This window comes from Oryzias latipes, chromosome 9 (assembly GCF_053564925.1).
Source record: "Oryzias latipes strain Hd-rR chromosome 9, Olatipes_Hd-rR_3.1".
NCBI lineage: Eukaryota > Metazoa > Chordata > Actinopteri > Beloniformes > Adrianichthyidae > Oryzias > Oryzias latipes.
Window position 1 is genome coordinate 15,249,151 of NC_136245.1, and position 11,442 is coordinate 15,260,592.

The 11,442-nt window shown below is 40.6% G+C and overlaps 1 protein-coding gene across 1 annotated transcript in view; it reads left to right on the top strand.

Annotated features, from left to right (window-relative positions):
- Positions 1-281: 281 nt before the first annotated feature.
- Positions 282-11,442, top strand: part of hmcn2 (hemicentin 2) — a 47,988-nt gene continuing 36,827 nt past the window's right edge. Inside the window, exons 1-5 of the mRNA XM_023958631.2 lie at positions 282-415; positions 502-801; positions 2,560-2,630; positions 2,979-3,137; positions 4,372-4,494. Of these exons, the coding sequence (XP_023814399.1) occupies positions 543-801; positions 2,560-2,630; positions 2,979-3,137; positions 4,372-4,494 (612 nt within the window). The 5' untranslated portion in view covers positions 282-415; positions 502-542. The remainder of the gene's footprint in view (positions 416-501; positions 802-2,559; positions 2,631-2,978; positions 3,138-4,371; positions 4,495-11,442) is intronic.

An 11,442-nucleotide genomic window follows, 5' to 3' on the forward strand; every position in this document is an offset into this window, starting at 1 on the left:
AAGCAGCTATTTCTCAGCTGCGTATAAAATTAGACTGGTGTCATGAGTGTTTATAAAAAGAAGGCTGTCACTGAGACAATGTCCGAACACAGACTGCAGTCTGCCTCGTGGAGAAATGGAAATGAATGGGGGGTTGTGGGATGAGGTTAAAGCCTGGAAATCACTGTGGGCTCGAGTTTCACACACATTCACACGCGCATGCAAAAAAAAAAAAAAAACAGGTTGGGTCTTGAGAACCTTTTAAAATCCATCTCCGCCCCCGTTTGGAGCGTCAGAGCTCTCCTGGGGGCTCACCGGCGCAGAGCAAGCCCACACGCTCCAAACTTTTACGCGCCGATCTGTGGAATTACTCAAAACTTTACGCGTTCAAAAGATAGGATCTAAGATATTTCTATATCACCTGGAAACAATTTTGGTTGGAGTTTTTTCATCTGTCTCTTAGAATTATTATCGTTTCTGTTATTGAATTGTCTTTTTTTTACGCGATTCGTTTTATTCCAGCATACAAATGCAGTAAATCCGAGAGGAAAGGAGGGAAAAAGATGTCTGCATTGAAATGCCTGGTCTTGGTGGTTTTCATCAGCGCGCCCGGGCTCCTGGCTGAGCCGCTGGTTCCGATTGGGGAGGGGGATGAATCCGGTGACAGCGCCTCCAGTTTGGCCTTTGTGTTCGACGTTACCGGCTCCATGTATGACGATTTGAAACAGGTGATTGAGGGAGCCTCTCGGATCCTGGAAAAGACTCTGAGTCGGAGGACCAGACCCATCAAGAACTTTATCCTGGTTCCATTTCATGACCCAGGTATATGAAGTCTGGCAAACATGCTTTTATTGCACCTTCATCATATTTCCCCATGTCTAGATCCCTTCCTGTAGCTTTTAATAATAATAATTTAAAAAAAAGTCTTACATATCAGAGCTGCAGCACATTTATTCCAGCATTTTGTGAAGCCACACATTAAACCTAAATTGATGCAGCAACATCAGACAGGAATGTGGGAGCCTGCAGAGTGACTCATGGAGCAGGTAAGCTTCTTGGCCCTCCAGCATGTACCCTATGTGGCAGAGCTTCAGCTTGAAAACAAGAGTGCTCCACTGGTGTTTGTGCGATGATGAGAAGCATATGCTTTCTGCATGTGTGTAATTACCCCAATCACCCCCACACCACCACTCCTCCCTCACCCTCCGGAAAACCCTCACAGCCCCCAGCTAACCTGGGGGGTGAGCGGGCGGGAGTGCAACACCACACATGTTGTCTGTGTTTAATGTGCCCTGCCCGGAGGGGACCTTGTTAACTTCCAAGACTGCAAAGAAAAGACAGTAATGACAAAAAAAGGGAATGGCTGTCTTACTATGAGGAGGGACACTTGAAAGGCAGTGGTAGGAAATGTCAAAATAGAATGAAAAGATGTCCCTGATAAATGCATATATATATTGCAATGCAAGAACCAGACTTTCTCTGTGTTGTGGCTGATGTGTGTTTCTCCATCAATTGACCCAAGAGGAGGTCAAAGTGAGTGTCAGATGCTGACAAGCCCATCATCCATCCATCCATCATGCCTGGGACCAAAATACTGAGTACAGCTGTGGAATACAATTATTCTGCCATCATGAAATTGAAATGTTTTTTTGGTTTACACCTTATTTATGTGTGTTGAATTAGATTAGATTAGATTTGCTTTACTTTCATTGTCCGTAGTTGAATGATTTGCACTTTGATGACAAAGAATAATTTAGGTTCTGACTATTTAAACTTTGTCTTATCAGATACTTTAACCCTATATGATCATTTGTATCGTATTTGATAAATACATTTGTGAGACCTCTGTCTCGTTAACATGATCAAAGCTTAAAAAAGAAAAAAAGATATATAACGTTCCATGTTTTCTGTCCTGTAGTTCATCATCTGTCCTTTAGAGGCAGTAGAACGGCTTTCCTCCTCATTTCAAAATAGCTGCTTCTGTCAAATCTCAAAAACACTTGACGAGAAAAGTTGAGCTAGTTTTCAAATATTTATGGAGAGAATAACTCATTTATTAATATTCGTTTTTTAAAATGTCAACTTGCTGTATTAAAAAAAACTGTAGAGTTTGTTTTTAATAATTCTTTATAACACAGTTACGTCATATTAAAGTATGTGAATCAAATTTGCGTCATTGGGTGATTTTTCTTTAACACTTGTAAATGTTTTTGCATCTTAAAGTAACATTGTTGTCAGGAAAAAATTACCAAATCACCAATTATTTATAATTGTTACTATCTTTAAAAAAATGAGATTGCAATTTATGTTTCAAAAACATTTGAATTCCAAAAAATGTAAAATTTATGTCAATTCTTTGTTAGAAGATGTTTTCTGGGTTAATGATAGTCGTCTGGGGAAGTATGTTGAAAAAAAAAGAAATTCCTCGTCATGAGTAAAAACTTCTTTTTCATAGGAAGATGCAGCCACACCAGAACCACAGTAAACTAAAACAACCTGCTGTAATTTTCTGTCTTTTGTATCTTTTTTGTTATTTACTTTTGACAACATTTTTTGTGATTTTCATTTATAACTTTTTAGAGATTGGCCCCGTGTCCATCACTACTGACCCAAAGAGGTTCCAACAAGATTTGCAGGAGCTGTTTGTTCAGGTGAGAAACAAAATACAAAGAAGTTATTCAATTGGACAACTGTTGTGTCACTAAATCAAACTATAATAGTTATGTAAATTGTGTCAATTTTCTAATAAAGTTACAAAAAACTGTTAGAGAAAGGTCAACAGGTTGAGTATAAATTGGATCTTACAGCCGTGTTTGCTCAGAGCTGCTGTGCCGAATCTTGTGTTTTCACCAGCTGTGTTCAACATGATGTGACATGTGTCTTTTCTTGAATGACACACCCTACTCCACTGTTACAGTATAAAGCAAGACAAAGTGAACATTTACAGATGGATCTTTTCCTTTGAACAGTGTGTGATCATGTGTTGCTGTATCATGCAGGGAGGGGGAGACTGCCCTGAGATGAGCATAGGAGCCATAAAAAAAGCCTTGGAGGTTTCCCTCCCTGGATCCTTCATCTACGTCTTCACTGACGCTCGAGCCAAAGACTACCGTCTGAAAAGAGATGTTCTGCAGCTGGTGCAGCTCCGTCAATCACAGGTAAACAGACATTAGTCGACCAAATGTCGACTCTAATGAGCAGCTGTACCAAGAAAATATGCAGCAATTTCTTATCTTTATCTTAATGATTTTTAGCTTGTGCTATTAGGAGTAACCCATAAACACAGAGAAAACCTTCAGAGGGTTTACTGCTTCCATGTTTATTAAATTCTGCAGTGATGCTTTGCAAGATCTGAATTCCAGCTGTGTTTGAGTGCTTTTAGGAAGATAAAAAAGATACCTCCGTCCAAATCCGTACTTAAGGCATAACAATTAGAGTCTTTCTCAGGAGCAGGCCCAGATTTAGCCAGCCCCAAGTCTAGGCGTGCTTACAGTTTGGGGTGTCACAGCCCTCTGAGCCCCTAAAATGCAAAAAGAATCACGCTATCATCATCTCACTTCATCTATTCATATATCTATGTCCTAGAATAATTATATATTATTTATCTGCGCTTTTCAAGACACTCAAAGCGCTTACATTGTGTCCATTATTCATTCACTCCTCATTCATACTTGGTGATGGTAAGCTACGGTTGTAGCCACAACTGCCCTGGGGCAGACTGACAGAGGCGTGGCTGCCAGTTCGCGCCTACGGCCCCTCTGACCATCACCGGGATCATTCATGCACATTCACACACCAGTGGAGCCACACTGGAGGTAAGGAGGGTGAAGTGTCTTGCCCAAGGACAAAACGACATTTTGGCTGGTGGGAGCGGGGATCGAACCGCCAACCCTTCAATCATTGGACGACCCGCTCAACCACCTGAGCCACTGTCGCTGTTATTTTGAACGCTCCTCCTGATACTACCAAAGCATTTTTTTGGTCTTGGAACAGGCACAAGAAGGACACTGGTCTGAGCTCTGTTAAGGCTTTTTTCCCCCATTTATTTAGATCTTTGGATGTTTTTTGCTTTGGATTTTTTTTTTATTAGGCTAGCAGGAAAGCATGAAAACAGAGAGCTCTCAGCAATGTTTTTTTCTCTATATCTGTGCCCATTTGTCCATCTCTCTGTCCGTCTGTCCTTAAACGTCTGTGTGTTTTATACAATTTTCCTCTTTTACAGGGTTTTTTTGTTGCTTTAATTTTTATCTGGGGTGGCAGTTACGACATTTTAAGCCCCCCCCTGCCCATGCCTATATTTGGTCATGCTTAGGAGCCAACCAAAAAGCAAATCAGTGAAAAGAAGACGCTGCGGAGCAGACATCCACCTAACTCCACCCTTTTTGTTCCCAGGTTGTGTTTGTGTTGACTGGAGATTGCGGGGACCGCTCCCAGCCTGGATACCGGGCCTATGAGGAGATAGCTGCAACTTCGTCAGGACAAATTTTTCACTTGGACAAGCAGCAGGTTAATGAGGTGAGAGGTTGATGAGTTTTAATCAAAAACCTCATGTGTACATAATTGTTAACAAATGAAAAAATATGTAGCTGGATCAAATAAATGTTAAGATTAGAAAAGTAATTATTATTTGAATTTTGATCTTATCTTTACCCTGCAGGGTCTCTAAGCTCATAATTAAGGTAATTTAAATTTTTAACCGCGTGGTTTATCTCTGAGATTGTAAAAAAAAAAAGACCAACAATAAAACATGTAAATGCTTGGAATACTTAAAATCTTTTAAATCCCCGATATATGTCCTTACATGTCAAAAACGGAGTCTTGAGGAAGTAAAAAGAGCTTTGTTTCAATAAAATTCAGTTTTTCAAGAAAATGATCTTGTCACAAAAGTTTTTCAAATGAAAATTAGTCTTAGTTTGAGTAAACATGTCTTAGTGACTATAGCGTTTTCCTTAAAACAAGAATTCTTAAGAATTGCCAGATTTCTCTTTTTTTTTTGCTTATTTAAAGAAAATTTGTCAATGGGATCAGAATTTTTGTTTTATTTCTAAGTGGTCTGTTTTTGCAGAGCAGTGCAATGAGGCCCTTTAGCTTTGCTTTATGTGTGTATTTTTTTTAAAGAAACTATACTTTATTATAACAAAATTCCTCCTCGGTTGTGTAAAACTACGTTTTAAAACAAGCCTGGAAAATTTTAGAAAGATTTTCAGGCAGTGAGTAGGCCTTGCTTCAAATGCATGTTCTCCTCCCACAGTCCAAAAACTTGCTCTATAGGTTTAAAAATGGTAACTTTAAATTGCCCCTAGGTGTGAATGCGTGTGTACGGTTGGGTGACGAACGGGCGACATGTTTTGTATGTCTCCTGTCTTCCCCAGACAGTAACCAGGATAGGCTCCAGCAACCCCAAAAGGGATTAATCATGTTTGGAAAATGGATGGATGGATTCTCAGGTTGGGCTTTGATCATGTTGCTTAAAGATATTTCTGAACAGTCATGATTGTTTTTTTGTGATACAATCAACCAAAAAAATTTAAAAAAGAGAAAAACACGAAATGTTTAGCTTACAGCAGGAAAGCACTTTTGTGGTATGCAATGTGTTTCCAATGATTCACTTTAGTTTATCCATTTAGAAGCTTAAATTGTAGCCAGCTCTTGCTAATCATCTGTTCTTGATGAATGGCAGCACCTGCTTTTTTTCTGATCATGTATCTGGAATTTTTTTTTAAAAAGTTCCAGAAGGCTAAATGTGCAGTTTATTGTTGAACAAAGAGATAGATTAGCGATGAAAGATTGTAGTGGAGTTGCCAGTTTTGCTTGTTGTCAATGTACCAGGAGATGTATTTCAACTGTAGATCAAAGAAATGCAAAGGAAAAGAGCTGCAGACATCTCTGAGCAAGTTAAAAAGTTGAAAAGCCCTGACAGCACAGCCAGAAGACCGAATAAGTATGGTTTGTTTCAAAGAATGGATTCAACAAAGGGCATTGTTTGTGAAAAGGATGTGGAGTTATCACAGAATCTTTCAAAACGGCATCATGAAGGAATGAAAAAAACTACAGAGCAGGGTACTATGCACAGATGTGAGCTTGGCCACGTTTGGCAAAACCACACACAGCGGTTTAGTAGACTTTTTTGATTTGACTTGATTTATTTAAGTGTCATGCACTAATGTGCCCAGCCCACACGGGCTTATATGACACTGAAAGACAAAATACATAATACATAAAGATACATGCCCATCACAAAAATCCAATAGACACTGCCAATACCAACTGTCAAGCACGGCGATGGAGTGTAATAGTTGGTGCTTTTACTGTCTTGTAGCTAAAATCTAATAAGAGGTCAAACATGGTGTCCAGGGCAAAGGTTGTATTGTATTTGGGGGTAAATGAAAAATAAAAGATCTTTTTCTAACCTAAGTTCTCAGTGCTCAGATCTTCTAATAAAACATATGAGCAGTCGCAGGAACATATGAGAAGTGGCAGGACAGTCAGAACGACCTGCTGATGAAACAGCAGATTTCATTTGGTGGGATTCCAGCTCTGCAACTGAACTTCCTGTTCATGTGATGCGGCGGAGTGGGTCATCTTAGATCGGAAGTAGTATGCAACACAAGCCTCGCCCCAGAGGCCAGACACAGCGGGACTCACTTCCCAAAGTAAATGTGAAAGAGGCCTGAGTTTCCTCTGGATTGACACTGCTATCCTGCACGTCAACACAGGAGAAAGCTGGACAGCACTGAGCTGGAGCCAGCTTCTCTCTGCACTGGTGGCCCATTGAACCCCTGAACCCAGATGTGTGTGTATGTGGGTCTGTTTCCTGTCAGGTTGTGCTTGTATGTAGTAAAGCAAGCAGTGCCTGTGTGGAGAGTGGCTCAGTTCATTATCACACCATAATCCTGCAAGCTGTTTACAGAGAGCATGAATGTTAGTTTTTTGTGATGCAGGGTAAAGAGGTCAAGTTGTGTTTAGCTCTCACACCTTGGTGACTTTCCATAGCTTGAATGTTTCATAAAAAACAAGTGCACACATTTGAGTTTTTGCATTTATCCAGTCATCCAAGCAAGTGTAGGGGTGCTCATCTAAACCTGTGTGATTATAACTCTGAGCTCACAGGATTTTTTACAGTTAAATGCAAATCCTTTAATTCCCTCCAAACCTGCTTCAGTTCCAAATCAGAGTTTCAAATCTAACCAAAATATTCCTCGTAATAGCAGTTTCACAAAAGACACACACAGCATTTTGTTCTGGTCTCCAAGGGAGATTGGGCATAAAGCAGAAAGTGTATTTTACCCGCTAATCCCAGAATATGATCTGTTGTGGTTTTCCCACTTCCAACACATTTCCAGAGGTTTGGGGCTCAGTCCTCAAACAGCAACACATTGTCTTCTTTACATGATCAGAAAGAGGAAGAGTGAACAGGAAACAGCTGCATTACTGCGCTGTCAAACTGGGTGTAATTCCTTGACAGTAATCCGAGATCTTTGTCATCAGAGGACAACAGCGCTCATCAAAAGTTCACCGCAGCTTCCAAACAACCCCTGTGGTTATGTCCTGCAGAGGCAGGAAGTTTTTAAGAATGTTAGTGTTAGAAAGGAAAACCTTTCTACTTTTGGGTTTTCAGGTTTAATCACATTTTCAGTGTGGATGTAGAACTCTTAATTTAGTCATTTAAAAGTACAGTCTTCAATTGAATGTTATAATATTTGGCTAATTCCTTAAGAACAAGCAGTTGTCTTTTGATAAAAGAAAAAAACTTTCTAACAATCATTGAAAATAACCTCTAAAATGTTATGTGGCTCTGGGGAACCTTTATAATTGTTGTAACTCTGTAACTCTTGTGCCATCCTAGGCACTTTAACATTGGGAGTTGGGTCATCTAGACCCACTAGACAGTGCCCGGGATCTTTTTTCTTCAAAGATTTGTGAACCTCACTGGTGTCCATGGATTACATGAAATCTTTCCACCTTTATCTACCTTTGTCATGGTAGGGAGAACACGTCAATGTAAAGGCCCGTACACACCGGGACGAATTTCGCGCATGATTTTCGTCGATGTTTAAAGGCCTGTTCACACCGGGACGAATTTCGCCGGCGATTTTTGCCGACGTTTAACGCCTCGTGACTAAACAAAGGGCACCAATGTGAGTGTGCACACCGACGCGAAAAAACGCCACGCGCCAAAGCGCCAAAAAAAAAAAACGCCTCGGGTTCGTTTTTTTTTTTCGACGCGTCGCGTCGAAATCTATTCGACCAATGAGAATTGCGCTTTTGCACACGTGTCTGGAGCTTCTGAAGTTACAGTAAAACACAACTTGGGGGCGCTCAAACACAAAACTGCCTTGCTGAGCACACATACCAGCGAAGAAGATAGACGCCAAGTAGCGTCTACACTGCCGCGAAGAAATAATGACGGACATTCTTAAATATCCCCTTACCAAGTACCAGTTGGAGCTACTGATGCTTGAAATATTCATGTTTTCTTTGTATGATTCTGACAAGCGCGTAAATACTTGCTCTCTTCTTCTGAGTGAAAAGCGACTTTAAGAATCGTAAAGTTGCGCAGCGCCACCTTGTGTAAAGGAGTATTTCTGTTTACATTAAGCGCCATCTAATGTCAGGGAATGAAATTGCATGTTCGCTCGGCTCATCGTCAGCGAAAATCGCCTGGGTGTGAACACAAAAGACGTTGGGAAAAACGCTGGCGAATAACGCCTGGCGAATATTCGTCCCGGTGTGTACGGGCCTTAACGCCTCGTGACTAAACAAAGGGCACCAATGAGAGTGTGCACACCGACGCAAAAAAAACGCCACGCGTCAAAGCGTCAAAAAAAAAAAAAAACGCCTCGGGTTCGTTTTGTTTTTTTGACGCGTCGCGTCGAAATCTATTCGACCAATGAGAACGGTGCTTTTGCACACGTGTCTGGAGCTTCTGAAGTTACAGTAAAACACAACTTGCCGCGAAGAAATAATGACGGACATTCTAAAATATCCCCGAACCAAGCACCAGTTGGAGCAACTGGTGCTTGAAATATTCATGCTTTCTTTGTATGATTCTGACAAGCGCGTAAATACTTGCTCTCTTCTTTTGAGGGAAAAGCGACTTTAAGAAGCGTAAAGTTGCGCAGCGCCACCTTGTGTACAGGAGTATTTCTGTTTTACATTAAGCACCATCTAATGTCAGGGAATGAAATTGCATGTTCGCTCGGCTCATCGTCAGCGAAAATCGCCTGGGTGTGAACACAAAAAACGTGGCGAGAAAAGCTGGCGAATAATGCCTGGCGAATATTCGTCCCGGTGTGTACGGGCCTGGGGTGGGGTCATCTAAAATAGCACAAAGGTTAAAATTGTGTGGAGTTCAAGAAAAGAAATTAACCTGCAAATTTCACCCCCAAAAAAATAATTAAATTGAGGATATTTGAAGGCTGCTCCAGTTTTTATTTCTTAAAATAAATCTCAGGGTGATCCTAGATCAGGGGTCTGGAACCTTTAACATTTAAAGAGCCATTTCTTATTGACAAAAACCCATAGGAGCCACAAAGTCTTATTTCAAAATAAAAGTTAAACTTTTACCATACAGGAATATTTGAATGCAGCAAATGTAGAAGTAGGCAGTGTAATGTCAGAAGTGAAAAAAACACAAACTTTTCGTTTTGCCGTAGTTTTCAGCCAGAAATTTATAAAATAAAATAATAATCTGAAAAAAAATCTGTTTTTGTCTTTTTTTTGGAGAAAAAAGGTAGAATACAAAACCCAAAATATAATTATTTTTTTTATTTTAACCATGCCAAGTTGGCACCTCATGAAGTTTTCCATGTTGAAGGCAACCAACTAGGCACACATAATCTGCTCGACTCCATGCATTGCTGGGAGAACAGGTTTTAACCAAAAAAATCCCTTTTTTTTAACAAACAAAATGAGTTTTTATGCTCTGAAATAGCTTAGATCATGGCCTCTAGCTTTTTAAAATTCATCCAATGGTATACACTCACAGTCCGACCTCTTTGTTGTGAAGCCGTGGGAGCCAGAGAGTTTCTCTTGGGTAATAACATCGAAGGCCACCGCGATAAAGAGCTCTCAGAGCAGTGGTCTGTGAAACATCAAACCCAGAAGAAGCTGCAGACATCTTTGCAGACATCCAGAGATCCTTTTTACGTCTCTCAACATTTCCCCTTCAGAGTCTGAAAGTCTTTCAACTGTGGCCAACAATGTTTTATAAAGAGTTAGTATTCTGGTTCTCTGCAGTGATGCAATGAACAGATATATTGCCAACACTGAAACGTGTAGAAAAAGCAGTATAGCATTAATGCTAAAGTTTATAAAAAGGATTTTGTTATGCCATATTAAACCTAAACAGAGATCATTTTCCCACCACAGTTGCATTAAAAATATAGCTGCTTTTTTATATGCAGAAATAGTTCTTATATTTATATTAACATGAGCTAAACTGCTGAAAACAAGAACCTTGAAGAGTCATTTGAGCATCACCCTTATGGTTTCCTCATTATGAGAATTCAGTTTCAAGCGAAGGGATGGTAATGTTTGTCGAGCATATAATGTAATTTCACCAACATTTGTGCTCAGCCGCCCCTCAGAGTGTGCAAAACAGATGCCCCCCTCTCCCTGCTGTAAGAGCTACTTGACAGTGAGGGCCTCTGTGTGTCGAGACTCCTGCTGAGAAGGAGCAGGAGCTCCATCTGGTACTGGTCGACTCGATTTGCAGTGCAAGATTCTACCGTAAATGTTAGTGGTTGTAGTTTTTTAACCTGTGTAAAGACTGAGCTGACCCATGCTCACTGGGACGTCTGCAGCTTAATCACAGCACAGTCGCTCTTTTTTCTCCCTTGTTTACACGTTAGGGGAATGTAACATTAACCCAGCTTTTGCTCCATCTGTCACACTCCTATGAAAAGGAGAAGGGGGTCCTGGGGTCTGGGGTTTCACGTAAGGTCTTCCGCTTTCCAGCGATTCACAGAGACACAGTTCAAAGTGACCAGCAAAAACAGCATCACCTTCACCTTGCTTCACTTCTAGGTCCAGATTAGTTCTCAAGCTTCTCTTGCATAAGAAATGGACACAGTTCTGGTGCAGATGTGGGTCACTTGGTTGCAGCTTCCTGCTCTGTTGGCAGCCACTGCACATGTGGCAGACATTACAGCTGTTTCCAGTAGTAAAATGGTGAGAGGGACCAGCTGCTGTCGGCGCTCGGTGGAGTTAATAGAGGAAAAGTTGAAGGCGACGATTAAATTAAAGGTTTTCCTTGTTTTGTTTTTTTCATAAAAGTAATAAAAGGTGTTACAGTCGGGTCCTTTCCCCTAAGAACTTGCTGCAGAAGAGTTTTCAGCATGTTTCCTTTCAGAAGGAACTCCGCCATAACGCTTTTGTCTTGCTCATTCGGTCAATTTAAATCATTCATTTTAGTCAAAACAAAGAGGAGCTGATAATGATAATACGCGGTGGGTCAAGCTG